General features: G+C 47.3%; 1 protein-coding gene across 1 annotated transcript in view; it reads right to left on the reverse strand.

The window, feature by feature from the left end:
- GSDME (gasdermin E) overlaps positions 1–15,474 on the reverse strand; it is a 124,193-nt gene that overhangs the window by 15,878 nt on the left and 92,841 nt on the right. The window contains exons 7-8 of the mRNA XM_044292690.1: positions 14,769–14,896; positions 11,004–11,187 (exon numbers count right to left, since the gene is read on the reverse strand). Coding sequence (XP_044148625.1) covers positions 11,004–11,187; positions 14,769–14,896 — 312 coding nt within the window. The remainder of the gene's footprint in view (positions 1–11,003; positions 11,188–14,768; positions 14,897–15,474) is intronic.

The raw sequence follows: 15,474 nt of genomic DNA on the forward strand, positions 1-15,474 counted from the left end.
ACCGCCGTCTGACGAAGGAACTGTGCAATAGGAATGTTCAGTAGGAACCCTAGCATGTAGTGGAGATGCAAATACCCTTTGTACAGTAATAGCTACCGCCTGCTCCTCCCAGCGTAAAACTGAGGGAGAGGCCTAAGGACACCCAGAAGTAGCATGGAACCAAGCTAACTCAGTCAACCAGAGCCATTCTGAGGCATTCCATCTAAAAAGGGGGCAAAACCAGAGCAACCGCCGAAGCAGTGTCAGGGTAGAACCCCTATCTGAGGGGGCTGACCCACTGCCATGAGTTCGATCTCCGGCCCTTGTGAGAACTACCCTTGCTTTTTTTTTTTTTTTTTTTTTTTTTGTCAGAAGTGGGATCTGAACCCACGCCTCCATTTGGAGACCCGAACACCCATACACGGAAGAGATGAACTCTTGAGTCTGGCACATTAGACCACTCGGCCATCCTGACTTAGAGAACACGTTGTAGTAGTCAATGCAGAATGCCAGCAAAACACCCTCACCTAATGAGGAAGAGTGGTGGCCCAGAATACAGAGTCAGTGCAACCTTGGGCTCGCTGGGTCGTAATCCCAACATTTGTATAATGGCGTGCACCCACACGCTGTAGAGGACCAAGTTCTGACCGACCTGAACGGTGGAGGCCCATAGGGATGGGAATCTAGGGCACCTGAAGAGCTGCTGAGCGACTCCCTTAAGAGAACAAGGAACGACCTATCTGCGCCAACCACCAGTACCAGAAGAGACGGGAGGATACAGTATGGGAGCAGTCCCAGTATCCATATACCTCTAGATGAAGAGTACCAGGCACCAATGGCAACGACTGTTGCCGCGGCCCACCCGTGAAGGAAGCCACGGCATCTAGTGCGGAGGCTTAGTTGAATTAAAGCATGCATAGATGCTCAGTGATTTCCCGTTAGATGTAGAAGGGGGTAATGCCATGACTGTTGAATAGTATTCAGTGGTAGCGCAACCCTCCGTCAAGGAAGGAAGGAAGGTAGGGAGATAAACAGAACCGCATCCAACGGTAGTGTAATAACCCCCTCCCTGGAGGGGGTACGCGTACTGTAAGCACTACCCTCAATGGAAGTGCAACCACTCCACCCATGAAGGGGAGAAAAATATATAGGGAGTACTGTATCCTAAGGTTAGCGCCAGTACCTAACCTATGGCAGGGGGTAATGCACCCAGTAGGAATTTACCCCTATGGCAGAGAATTACACCCCTATCGAAGAGGATAATGCATACGAATAGTCCCGTTCCCGGTGGGTAGAGAATTCCTCCACCTAAGCAAGGTGGTAATACTTACAGCAAACATTGCCACCCGCGATAAAGCCATAACGCCTCCTATAAGAGAGGCTAATGCATAACGCCAGTACTGTACCCAGTGGAACAGCAATCCATCAACAACCGAAAGGGGAGACGCAAATGGCTGGCACTGACCAGTGCAAGTGCCGTCAGTCCACCTGTGGAAGGAGGGAATACAAAGGGTAAGTACTGTATCCAGTAGCAAAGCAAATGCCGCCTAAGGAAGGGGCAATGCAGACAATCAGTACTGCCGGTAGCATGGATGCAGTCTAGAAGGTTCATATCAGAGTCCGCAGAACTGTTCCCTCAGAACCAACCCCTGTCGGAAGGGAGGGTTCTGAATATCACCCTAATGAGGAAGGATGGAGGTGCGGAGGAGACCGAGGAGGAATGTCCTGCTCGTGCGCAGCTCTACCTCTTAGCATCCAGCCATGGCAGTTGCAGGCTGTGACAGCGGTGATATAACCATCAAAACACCCAGGAGGTGGAATCGGCATCCCTACCTGACCGCTCACAGGATTGTGTGGGCGGTACTCAATCGACCCACAATCCAGGAGGGTGGATTGGGAACTGCCAGAGGTCCTCCATTGGATTGCGCATGTGGATTAACAACCAAATGACCCAAGAGGGTGGATTGGGCATCCAGCAGCTGTGTTCCCCTGGCTTGTGCAGGTGGAGCATTATCAACCAAACGGCCCCGTAGGGCGGATTGGGAATCCTGCATCTGTGTTCCCCCGGATCCGTGCAGGTGGAGCATTATCAACCAAACGGCCCCGTAGGGCGGATTGGGAATCCTTCAGATGTGCTCCCCCGGATCCGTGCAGGTGGAGTATTATCAACCAACGGCCTCAGCGGGCGGATTGGGAATCCTCAGATGTGCTCCCCTGGATTTGTGCAGGTGGAGCATTAATCAACCAAACGACCCCGTAGGGCGGATTGGGAATCCTTCAGATGCGCTCCCCTGTATTTTTGTAGGTGGAGTATTATCAACCAAACGGCCCCAGCGGGCGGATTGGGAATCCTCCAGATGTGCTCCCCTGTATGTGTGCAGGTGGAGTAATATCAACCAAACAGCCCAACGGGCGGATTGGGAATCCTGCAGATGTGCTCCCCTGCATTTGTGCAGGTGGAGCATTATCAACCAAACGGCCTCAGCGGGCGGATTGGGAATCCTTCAGATGTGCTCCCCTGTATTTGTGCAGGTGGAGCATTATCAACCAAACGGCCCGTATGGCGGATTGGGAATCCCTAAGATGTGCTCCCCTGGATTTCACCTGTGGTGGCCTATACACCAGACGACCCAGAAGGTGGTCTGGGAATTCTTCATGTGTGCATTCTCAACTAAACAGCCCCGGAGGGCGGATTGGGAAACTGTGAGCAATCCTGCCCTGTCCAGATAGGACATGGGCCCAGCCCCATACCCCACCACCAGGGTGGACATGCCGGCAGGAAGGGGTTAGGGTTAACTTCCTAATCTAAGGTAAATGGCATGCAGAAAGGGGACACTCAGATAATGCAGTGCCGGCTGCAAACAAACGACTTGCCACAAAGGGTTAACCCAGCTCAGAGGACCAGATGCGGAGCTCAGCGGGGCACCTGGGGGAGGAGCGACAGCTAGTCGGGGAGAATCCGCGCCAAAAGGACGAACCCGCCCCCTCCATAACTGGAATGAAAGTTGCGGCCTAGTAGGCCGCAAAAGCCGGGACATAAAGTTCGGCGCACAGCCGACCGGGCGGTACTGCCGGCCGGTTACCACAGCGGGGCCTGAAGAGCAACCGCCGATGTCTGCCCACTGATTTGGAGGGGGAGTGTCCACTCTCGCTGCGGGAACCCATCCCGTGCCGCTAAAACAACTGCACGGGCTGAATCCCGGTAGGCCCGAAGAGGAGCCGGGGGCTAAATTTTTGGCGCCGGCCAAACGAATAGCCGGCCGGGAGTGGAGTGACCGGAGCGGCGCTCTGCAAGTGCCCTGGCTGAACATCGGCCGCGGGAGCTCACCCCGCAGGCCGTACAACTGGACCAGAATCTGAGGAGAACCCAGGCCCCCCGTATGGACAGAAGCCCAAACCTACATTGGGCCTGAGGTAATGTGGGGCCCTCACCATGAATGGCCCACCTGAGGAAAAAGGTCCTCCATCTTATGATGAGGTGACCGGGGGGGAAGGGAGAAGGGGGAGGGGAAGGGCCGAGGTACTTACCCAATACGGACTACTCACCCCATCTTCATCCTCTTCTCTTCACCCTTTCTCAGAGTACCAGCAGGGTCACCTCTTCAGCCGCTGGCACACGAAGTGGCAGGAGACTGGAATGGCGGAGGGTCTCGCCGGATTCAGGTGACCCCCTTGGCTGGCGGGAAGCAGGGGAGCTGGGCTGCCCTGGTCCACTTTCGTTTCTTGGGGAGGGCGAGCGGTGAGGGATTCCGACACCGGCCTTGCTCCCGGGGTAGACAGAGTGGCTAGGCGACTCTGTTTCCCCAACCTAAAAGAGGAAAAAGATAAAATAATAAAAGTAAGCCGCCCTGCAAAAGCAGGGAGGTCTGTCTCCTACGACACTAAGCTAAAAACTGATATGCTCTCTCCAGGCTGGAGGGGGTATAGCCTGCGGGGGAGGAGTTATCACTTCTTAGCCTAGTGTCGCCTCCTAGTGGCAGCAAGCAGCTATACCCACGGTCTGTGTCCCCACGGTCTGTGTCCCCCAATGATACTAGCGAGAAATGTCTTTTTATGGTATCGGAGATTCAATTTCTGGGTTTTCTCCTCTCTGCTTCTGGTTTTCGCATGGATCCGGAGAAGGTCCGTGCTGTGCTGGAGTGGGAGCTTCCTGAAAATCAGAAGGCATTGATGCGCTTTCTGGGTTTTGCTAACTACTACAGAAAGTTCATTTTGAATTATTCCTCTATTGTCAAACCCCTTACTGACATGACAAAAAAGGGGACGGATTTTTCCTCTTGGTCGGAGGAGGCGCTTGCAGCCTTTTCTAAGATTAAAGAGAGTTTTGCGTCTGCTCCCATCTTGGTGCATCCCGATGTTTCCTTACCTTTTATTGTTGAGGTGGATGCTTCCGAGGTGGGTGTGGGTGCAGTTTTGTCCCAGGGCCCCTCTCCTGCCAAATGGCGACCTTGTGCCTTTTTCTCTAGAAAACTCTCCCCGGCAGAGAGAAACTATGATGTGGGAGATAGGGAATTGTTGGCCATCAAGTTGGCTTTCGAGGAATGGCGCCATTGGTTGGAGGGGGCCAGGCACCCTATCACCGTTTTTACCGACCATAAGAATCTGGCGTACTTGGAGTCGGCCAGGCGTATGAATCCGAGACAGGCCAGATGGTCTCTGTTCTTCTCCAGATTCAATTTTGTTGTTACTTTCCACCCTGGGATCAAGAATGTGAAGGCTGATGCTCTCTCTCGCTGTTTTCCGGGAGGAGGAAACTCCGAGGACCCGGGTCCCATTTTGGCAGAGGGGGTAGTTGTTTCTGCTCTATATTCCGATTTGGAGGCCGAGGTCCAGGCTGCCCAGTCTGAGGCACCTGCCCGTTGTCCCTCCGGGAAGTTGTTCGTGCCTCCTGAGCTACGTCACAAACTCTTTAAGGAACATCATGATACGGTTCTTGCTGGTCACCCCGGGAGTAGAGCCACGGTAGATCTCATTGCTCGGAGATTTTGGTGGCCGGCTCTTCGTAAGTCTGTGGAGGGTTTTGTGGCGGCTTGTGAGACGTGCGCTCGCGCTAAGGTCCCTCGTTCACGACCTTCAGGTTCCCTTCTCCCGTTACCCATACCTTCCCGTCCTTGGACACACCTGTCCATGGACTTTATCACGGATCTTCCTCGTTCCTCGGGGAAGTCGGTGATCCTGGTGGTCGTGGACCGTTTTAGCAAGATGGCTCATTTCGTTCCTTTCCCTGGTTTACCCAATGCTAAAACGTTGGCGCAAGCTTTTGTCGATCATATTGTTAAATTGCACGGCATTCCCTCTGAGATTGTTTCCGATAGAGGCACGCAGTTTGTGTCCAGGTTCTGGAAGGCTTTCTGTTCTCGCCTGGGGGTTCGGCTGTCCTTCTCTTCTGCTTTTCACCCGCAGTCGAATGGTCAGACTGAGCGCCTCAATCAGAATCTGGAGACATATTTGCGCTGTTTTGTGGCAGAGAACCAGGAGGATTGGTGTTCATTTCTCCCTCTTGCTGAGTTTGCTTTGAACAACCGTCGTCAGGAATCTTCTGATAAGTCACCATTTTTTGGTGCATATGGGTTCCATCCGCAGTTTGGGACATTCTCGGGAGGGGCTCTTTCTGGTTTACCTGAGGAGGAGAGATTTTCCTCGTCTTTGTCTACCATTTGGCAAAAGATTCAGAGTAATCTCAGAAAGATGAGTGAGAAGTATAAGCGTGTGGCTGATAAGAGACGTGTGCCTGGTCCGGACCTGAATGTGGGTGATCTGGTGTGGTTGTCTACAAGAAATATTAAACTGAAGTTTCCCTCCTGGAAATTGGGTCCCAAGTTTATTGGGCCTTATAAAATTTTGTCAGTCATCAATCCTGTTGTCTTCCGCCTTGATCTTCCACGGGTTTGGAAGATACATAATGTATTTCACAGATCTCTCTTAAAACCATATGTCCAGCCCACGGTACCCTCCTCTTTGCCTCCTCCTCCGATTTTGGTTGATGGCAATCTGGAGTTTGAGGTTTCCAGAATTGTGGACTCTCGCATTGTCCGCGGTTCTCTTCAGTACCTCGTTCATTGGAAGGGTTATGGTCCTGAGGAGAGGATGTGGGTTCCGATGTCGGACATTAAAGCCACTCGCCTTATCAGGGCATTTCATAGGGCTCATCCTGGGAAGGTGGGTCCTGGGTGTCCGGAGTCCACCCGTAGAGGGGGGGGGGGGGGTACTGTCACTACCAGAGCTTTGAGACGTTCTCACAGCTCTGTGTCTCCACCCCTGTGATGATGTCACTTAGAGTTTGGAGGCGTTCTCACAGTTCTGTCTCTCCGCCCCTGTGATGAGGTCTTTACTCTCAGCTGTTCCTCCTGCGTTTGATTTCCCTGCCTTTAAATCACCCCTCCTCCTATTGCAGGGCGTGGATTATATTTCTCTTTTCAGTTGTAGCTCTGCCTTGAGTATCTTCACTTCTTAAGCTATTAGTTCTCTGGACCTGTTGTTCTGTTGCTGCAAGCACTCCGGATATTGCCAGCGGCCCTTGGATCCGTCTTCTCTGCGGCTGAAGCTCCATCAGCTAAGTGTGCAGACATTGTTGTGTACCTGGTGATTTTCTGACTGGATCTGAGGTGGCCACGGTTCCCTCCATATTCTGAGCAGGGCATCGGTGGCCGTGCCCCTTCCACTATTGTAGGGGTTACAGGGCTCATAAGTCTTAGGCACGCGGGCATGCCTCGTTCCACCACATGGATCCGGGCATGTGCTTTAGCAGCATAGGGAGAGTGTTGAGGGTCTGACAGGGGTCACCCTTTCTCTTCCCTAGTTTGGGTCCGGTCAGTAGCTCTTTTTACTGTGTATGCTCTTGTTACCCTTAAACAGCCGTGACATGGGTTCTTTCAACCTTGAGGTGCATTTTTTTGGTCAATGGTGTTTTTTCTTTTAAATCGTGGACTGCTTTGTGTGCGGGGTTTACTTCATAAAACTTTCCTGCAATATTTTTTAAAGCCAAGAATATACAAACAAAAATATTAGCTGTGCGGCAGCACCCCAACACAGCAGCTATAATCCAAGCAGACATATAGTGAGTGCTCTTGCTTCACCCAACAGAGAGGTCTGAATGGATATTTGTGACTGAACTGGTCGAAGGAGGACTATTTTGTTAAATCATTAAAATCTGGCAGAAAAGGCTGTGGTTCTCCATCGCCAAAAATTCCCAGATGTGTAATTACTACAAGGTGTTGACAAGATGGCATTACATGCCTCTCAGACTTTGTGCCCTCTTGTTGGGAAGTGACCCCGTGTTCTGGAGATGTGGGAAGGAGAGGGGCTCCTATATCCATATCTGGTGGCAGTGCCCCAAACTCAAAGAATTTTGGTCTTTGGTGTGTGCGCAGTTATCTCTACTATGCGACACCTCCCTTCCTGTATCCCCTCGGATTTGCCTCCTAGGTCCTATGACAGACGTGTAAATTCCCTCGACTGACAAACCTTCAATCCAAATATTTCTGAGACCCCCTCAATCTCATGTTGGCAAAACAGAGGGGATCAGGGTACCGCTTTGAGCAATTGGCCCGTTGGGAGCTACACACACCAAATAAGTTTGCGGCTTTAAGGTATCTGTGGATGAAATATAGGGGCCTGGGATTAGCTGCCTCCAACCCTTCTTAGGAGTAACTGTCTTCCCTTTTGGAATACCCTACTTTCAGCGGTCCTCGTATGCTACACCCATGACAGGACCCTATTTACCAGACCCACACCCTCCCACTCCTCCGTTCTCCCCCAACCCCTTATCCCTAATTGCTTTCCCTGGTTAATATACTCTTTAAGGTTATGCGATTCAAATCCAGACTATACATGACTTTTATTGTGTGTTATAAAAGAGGGCCTCCCCCTCCTGATGCGATATGTTTTGATGGGTCATGGCACCCAATATCTGTATCCGTCATGGTATTTTATGCTGGTCAAAATAAAAAAAACATTATATATAAGAAAAGGCTGTGGTATAAATCTACAATCAGAAGAGGACTATAAAACAGAATTCCTAACCACACTGACAACAAAAAGAAAAAACTGCACAGACTAATCCTGGCCTAAAAATTTGCATTTCTGTCAGACAAAACATTCAAGCAGCTGCATGAATAAATGCTTCAGAACTGCAGCCCTCCTGAAATGGACGGAGCGGCCGGTCACAAATGCGCGTGGCATCAGAATACTCCTGGGAATGCAACCTGGGGATTCTCTGTGGTGAATCTGGATCACTGTAGAGGGGTTAAAGCGTTAATGCCACGCAATCCCCGACTCCTCGGTTTAGCAAGGCTGAGGCTTAGAGAGTCCATTCCCAGTACTAGCACAACTGCAGCAACAAATGTGCAGTGAGGTACGTAACAGATCCAATAAATATCAGACATTTCACAAACATCTCCATGGAGTTTAGAACGAATGTTTCCTATTTTTATGAAAGGAATGCATGGCTGTAGATCTCCTAAACACAGTGTGATGTCTGCCGAAGACAGTGATTTACTTACACCATCCAGCAAATACTGAGCATAGCGGAACAGAAGCAGATGGCAATAAAGTCCTTAAGGGAAAATGAGGACATTTTTAATAAAAATCTGCAGACAAAGGGTACAATAACCATAATGAACAGCTGTGCATTACACCAGGCTACCGGAAGATCATACAATTGTTTTATTTTCCTTGAAGTGTTTGATTAAGTCTAAATAAGCCCCATGTGCTCAAAGAGGGCCTGCCTGGTCTCCTGCCATACCTGTATTCCCCATAATATACCAATTCTGGAGAATCTGTTCTGATAAGGCCTCATGCACACGACAATATCCATATTGTGGTTGGAAAAATACTGGTGCAATCTGTATCGCATCAACATTTTCCCATACTGCCCCATCTTAAAAATGCCTATTCTTGTCCGCAGAACAAACAAAAACATGACCAGTAATGTATAAATCCATTGTTGAAGGGGTATCCCAGTTATTATTTCTTATGTTAACCTGTTTTCGGACTTCTACTACACATTCTTCTCGCATATGTTTTTATTTTTTATGTGTGTACAGATGCCCCTGTCTGCACAGTATAATGGTGAGTGATCTAATGCATCCCTAGGATAGCTGAATAGAACTAATAATGGTGTCAGTCAAGACACCCCCATTAACAATCATTTAGGAACAGGGATACTTGACATATGTATTGCTAGCCCCAGCACATTCTCTGTGTGCGAGAAAGGGAATGCCCCAATATATACACTTATCCTCAGGGAATAAGCATCTGATCGGTAGCAGTCTGGGTCCCACGTTCGCCCATTTTAATGAAGTGATAGTCGCTCATGTCCACTACAGCTCCACTCATTGTCTATGAAGAAAGCTAAGAATTGTATTCTCTGTACTCGACCATGTCCACCGAACTGGGTGAATGAAGGGGGACTTGGGACTCCCTTGATTGGAGGGGGCCCCAGCAGTTCAGATACTTATTCCCTAGACACAGGGTAGAGAATATGTTTATAGTTTGATATAAACCCTTTAAAGTGAACCCGTCACCAGAAACTGCAGTGTTATTGCAGGCAGCATGATATAGAGCAGGAGGAGCTGAGCACAAAGATGCAGTAAAACTTGTAATTTATATATTTATCTCTCTACTTCTTGTAACTTAAGACCACCCCAGTGACTGACAGCTATCTGTGATACCACCTTCCCTGTGTACTGAGAGTAGGGTTGAGCGAATTGACTTTTGATGCGTCATCTGAAGTCGATTCGTATCAAGCTTCATTGTAATACTGTGAGGAGCAAGCGCTCCATACAGTATTAGAATGTATTGGCTCTGATGAGCCGAAGTTATTACTTTGCAAAGTCTTGTGAGACTTCATGTAATAACTATAAATTAATTATTACTGTAAAAAAACCTTGATACCGAACTCTGGTTCGGTTCCAAGGTTCAACAGTGCAGAACCCGCAGCTCAAGTCACATGTGTAATAGAGGCCTAAGAATATGTTCAAAAAGTGGCAAATTTGTTGCAAACATTTCAGGTCATGAAAAAAAAAAAACAACCACATCTGAATAGTAAGCAAAAATCGCACACAAGCTACAGAAATAAATATTTCCTGACACATTAGCCATCACACTGGCAAAGTAATGCACGTCCAGTATAGATAAAGACTGTCCTACAGATTCAGAATGTACCTACCTATAACCATCCATGATAGCCTGATTAGAGCTGCATATAAAAGTATAGCAGCAGTAGAGGTGTACCTCCGCATGCCATTGCCTCCACTTTCATACTGAGTCACAGAAATTTCTGTCAAATTTGGTAAAGGTTCGACATACAAAAAATGGTGCAGAATTTATGTATGAATTTGACAGAAAAAAATACTATATTCCATCAAAAGAACAATATGGCCCACGTGCACTCTTATGCTTCAAATGTTACAATATCAGCAAGGCATTTCTTCACTGTATGTTTCGGCTTAATATCACAGGGTTAGGCCTCTTTCACTATGGCACGTGCGCTCCGTTGCCGTATTGTGGCCCGCAAAATGCGGGCCGCAATACACGGGTGCCGTTCCGTGGGCATTCCACATCACGGAGATGTGGAATGGAACCACAGAACCCTACATAAGCACTACGGAGTGCTTCCGTGGGGTTTCGTCCCGTAATTCCGTTTCGCAAAAAGATAGAACATGTCCTATCTTTTTGCGCAATGGCCGGATCGCGGACCCATTCAAGTAAAAGGGTCCGCAAACCGCTGCGGCTGCCCCACGGACTGTGCTCGTGCATTGCAGCACGACCACGGGCCGCACACGCCAGTGTGAAAGAGGCCTTAATATATTTTCTGGAACCGTCATGTCGATGGAAGCAGATTTACATGCGAGTGCCTGATGATATTTTTAGGCAACTGTTCGATTCTTGTCAAGTGTGGGAGAAAATAGAGTATGAAAAAGCTGGTTATGACTGAAGGTAAAACGTGCTGCTGTCAGATGAAGGGGAAACATTCACTTATTGTAGGAATCTTAAAATATACTGGAAAAAAAAAATATGTTTACCATCCAGTGCACTGGTCAGGATATGGAAGGCTGCCATCAAGTCTTTAGACTGTTCTGCAAGCTTCTCATCTCGGAGATCATATCCTACGAGGGACAGTATCTTTTGTGCATGTTCTTTCTGAGGCAACTTTAATTCATTCAAAAACGTCAAACCAGGCTTAGAGCCTAAACAGATCTCTTCTACCTAGGGGAGACAAGACAATCATGTACCAGTCATTAATCAGTGGAAAACAGCCTAGCTACTGATCTCTGCGCACAGATAGTTCCCTGCACGCTGGAGCAAAACGAGCTGTATTTAAACAGTAGAAAAGCAATGATGCAAATGGAAAAACAAGCATGTTAATTATGCCCCTCAGCTAGAAGTAAGCTGCTGCGTCTCTAATTCTCCTTTTGGCCTAGCTATGATTATTGGTCTGGCAATCTGGTTCTCAATTTCAGCATAAAGCAGCATTTGCCATGAATGCTCATATTCTGAACTGATTACACTGATATTAAAGGGAACCTGTCATCATAAAAAACGCAGTGTACTGTGAAGGCAGCATGTTACAGAGCTGGAGGAGCTAAGCAGATAGATATATAAATTTATGGGAAAAGATTCAGTATAATTTGTATTGCATTCACTTAAATTCTTGCTCATTCTGGGCTGTGAGGTCAAGCGGGCGGTCCTATTAGTGATCGACAGCTCTAGATACACACACCGTCATAGAGGGGAGGCTAAAAATCACAGATTGTTTTTTTAGCAGATATTCCATTTGAATCTATTTTTCCTGCAACACAGCAAGGGTTAACAGTAAAACAAGCCTCAATATTCATTAACCTGCCTCTTCAGTTTACAGAAACACCCCATATGTGGTTGTAAACTGCTGTATGGGCACATCACAGGGCTCAGAAGGAAAGGAGCAGAGGGCAGATTTTCTAGAATGGTTTTTAAGCCAGATGTCACATTTGAAGAGACCCCTGAGGTAGCCCTACAGTGGAAATCCCCCAAAAGTGACCCTATTTTGCATACTGTACCCCTCAAGGAATTATTCAAGGGGTATTGTGAGCACATTGACCCAACAGGCGTTTCATAGAAATTCTTGGCATCTTTTCTAATAAAATGTTCTTTAACCTCAAAAGTTTTCATTTTCGCATAGCGTAACAGGAGACAAAGCACCCCACAGAGGCTTTGGAGTGAAATAATAAATGGTATTAAGTGGTCGAGTGAGCATTTTGATGCCACATGTGTTTTGCAGAAATAATTGCACAACAGACTGTAAAGTGAAAATATCTAGTTTTCCACCTATATGGCATTTCAATATGTTGTGCCCAGCTGGCGCCATCTGAGACACCCTTTAAATTGTTAGGTGGGTTCCACTGGGTACGGGCACAGAAATGCCACAAGTGTGAACATAAGCTGCAGCTTGGGTTCAGAAAGGAAAGACTCTCATCTGGCTTTTGCAGCACAGAGTTTGATGGATTGGTTTATGGGTGCCATGATGCCTTTGAAAAGCCTCTAGGGTGCCAGTACAGCCAAGAATTGTCCCACATCCATGATGCTCACACAAGTTTAAAAGATAAACACTCACTGGTAGCCATACATATTAAGAGATTGGTTTGAGCAATCAAGCTTCAAAAAACTTAACAAAAATGTACAACCATTTATTTAAGTTGAGAGTTCAGGAATTTACCTGAAAACATCCATGAAAATGCAGTACATTACATTAAATACACACTCAGAGGTGTTCTACAAGAATGAATCCAACCTTCACTTTACACTGATGAGCTTTCCTGTTGGGCTCATACAGCACGCAGGATCACTCCAGAGCACAGTTTAGCAAGACCCCCCCCTCTTCTCTTACTAAGATGCTCTGCAAGAAGAGGCAACCTGCCCTAGATGGGTTGCTGGAGGCAATTTTTAATCATTCCCTCTCCTGACAGGTCTGTAGTAACTACTTGCATTCCCCTTGCCATAATTCTGGAACATCTATTCCTGTGACTATGTTGTGCAATTGTTCTACTCTTTATGAATGACTTTTTTCTATTGTTTATGAATAAATTGCAGCAATCTGCTATAACATTTCCAACTGGGCGTTTCCAATAGAACAATTTCAACAAAAACAAGCATCTTTCACCTGAAAATGTAAGAAATGATTGTTTTAGCCGCCCAATGACCGTTATTGTCTAAAAAAAAGTTGGTCATGTTTGAAATTTTTGTCTTATAGTTCAGAAGAAAGATCCTCATTCAAAGGAAGATCATTCAGAGATCTTTTGTTAAAGAACATTTCATCCTTCGCCCGGTCTTCCTTTTAACGACAATCTTTCGTCTTACTCTCAGACAGAAATTTCTAATACGTTCAGACAATGATGATGGTCTGTCATCTGACTGCTAAATTTCACATGAAGAACATCATTTTGATTGAAATAGTCTTTTTTTTAAATAAAGAGTAATGTGTATGTGAATCTTAACACTGGTATCTGTTGTATTTGAAAAACAGTAACAATAGCCCCCCAAAAGTGTCAGTAACCAGAGCCCTCCCCCCTAAAAGGTTAATCTCCTGCAGCACAAAGGGGTCCTCTTACCACATGTTGCTGTCATTTATACACTGAGCAGATGGCAGATCTCCCTTCCCTGGTCTGCGCTGCTTCCACTCTGCATTGTCCAGCTCTGCTGAGTGAGGGAGCGTCTGCCAAGACAGGGAGATGTGCACACAGCCCAGGCACTGTTATCAGCTGCTGGGGAGGACCTGGCTTTATTTATTTACTTACAGTCCCTGGCTGTCAGCGATCTGACCTTGCACGCTGCGTGCTTCTGCGTCCTCCGTCCTTCAACAGAGAGACGGACCCTGCATAGCAACCCTATTTTAAGCACAGGTAAAAGTAGGCAGTACAGGGAATAAAGGGGTAATTGAATACACAGTGAAAAGTGGAAATAGGGCCACCAAGGTGATATAAAAAATACAACAGTTATACGTTAATGATAACATACTTGAAGGTGTTGTCTCACTTCAGCAAATGGCATTTATCATGTGGGGAAAGTGAATACAAGGCACTTACTAGTGGATTGTGATTGTCCATGTTGCCTCCTTTGCTGGCTGGATTTATTTTTCCATCACATTATACACTGCTCGTTTCCAGAGGTTATGACCACCCTGCAATCCAGCAGTGGTGGTCGTGCTTGCATGCTTTAAGAAAACGTGCCGCCCTCTATGGTGGCCGGGACTGAGGGGGTGTCCATAGGCAGGCATGCGCAGTAGATCCCGCCCACCTCGTATCTGTGCTGCAGTGGTGGCCATAAGCCCTGGAAATGAACTGTGCATAATGCAATGTAAACATGGATCAAGCCAGCAAAGGAAGCAATATGGACAATCACAATACATTACTAAGTGCCTTGTATTAAAGGGGTTCTGCAGTTTGTTTAAACTGATGATCTATCCTCTGGATAGATCATCAGAATCTGATCGGCGGGGGTCCGATCGGGGCTAAGCTCCATTCAAGTGAGCAGAGCTTAGCAGCGCCCAGGCCAGTTGATACTAGTCATGACATCACTGGGCCTGCGTTAAACAGTGAGAAGGCCGCGGCGCTACTGGAGCGCCGCTGCCTTCTGAAACAGCTGATCGGCGGGGGTCTCGGGTGTCGGACCCCCGCCGATCAGAGTATAGATCATCAGTTTAAACAAACTGCAGAACCCCTTTAACTTTCTCTACATGATAAATGCCATTTGCTGAAGTGAGACAAGCTCTTTAACATACAATACAGTAGCAGTAAACAGCCAGCTGATCTTACCACAGCCTGTATTTGAGCGACGGTTTGCCCATCATCCAATATTTGACAAAGCAGATTATACAGCTCTTCACGGAGGGAGTCAGGAAGCTCTTGTAATAAAGCAAACTGCTTTGTAAGCTCCAATAGGTCTTTCAAGAGAAAAAAAAATATGAGAAAAATCAAAGTGCCTTTTATACTGCCATGAAAGAGACATATGACATAAAAACAGGATGAATATCTCACAACAAAACCGCCTTTCAGAAGCATTTCACAGATTTTTCCTATAGTTTGGTAGGTACAGTGGATTTTATATCATACGTTTTGTTAGTATCGGTTCCCCCTCGCCGTGCTCAGTTTGTGTGTTAATGCAGAAAACTCTAACAGTAAATTAAATGTCTGCCAGTGACACAATGCCGTCTCCTGCCAATACCCGCTTCATTATATAGAACAGATTTCAAAGGTGTTTCTATCAGATCATTAAAAGTTGCAGCACAGAGAAAAGACTCTTCTTAGGGGACAGGTTAGAGCCACCGCTACTACAAACCAAGTGGCCCTGGTGAACAAGTCTTCCCCCCGGCACTCCATGCATTCTGCACCTGGGCGTTTTCAGCTAGTGATAAAGGCAGACTGCCTTACTGTCACTAACAACCTGCACCGTCTTTGTGAAAGTGGCCAAAGATTGCAGGAGGGGGCGCGCATACAGGGGCTATCAGATAATGGCAGTGCT

This window comes from Bufo gargarizans, chromosome 5 (assembly GCF_014858855.1).
Source record: "Bufo gargarizans isolate SCDJY-AF-19 chromosome 5, ASM1485885v1, whole genome shotgun sequence".
Classification (NCBI taxonomy): domain Eukaryota; kingdom Metazoa; phylum Chordata; class Amphibia; order Anura; family Bufonidae; genus Bufo; species Bufo gargarizans.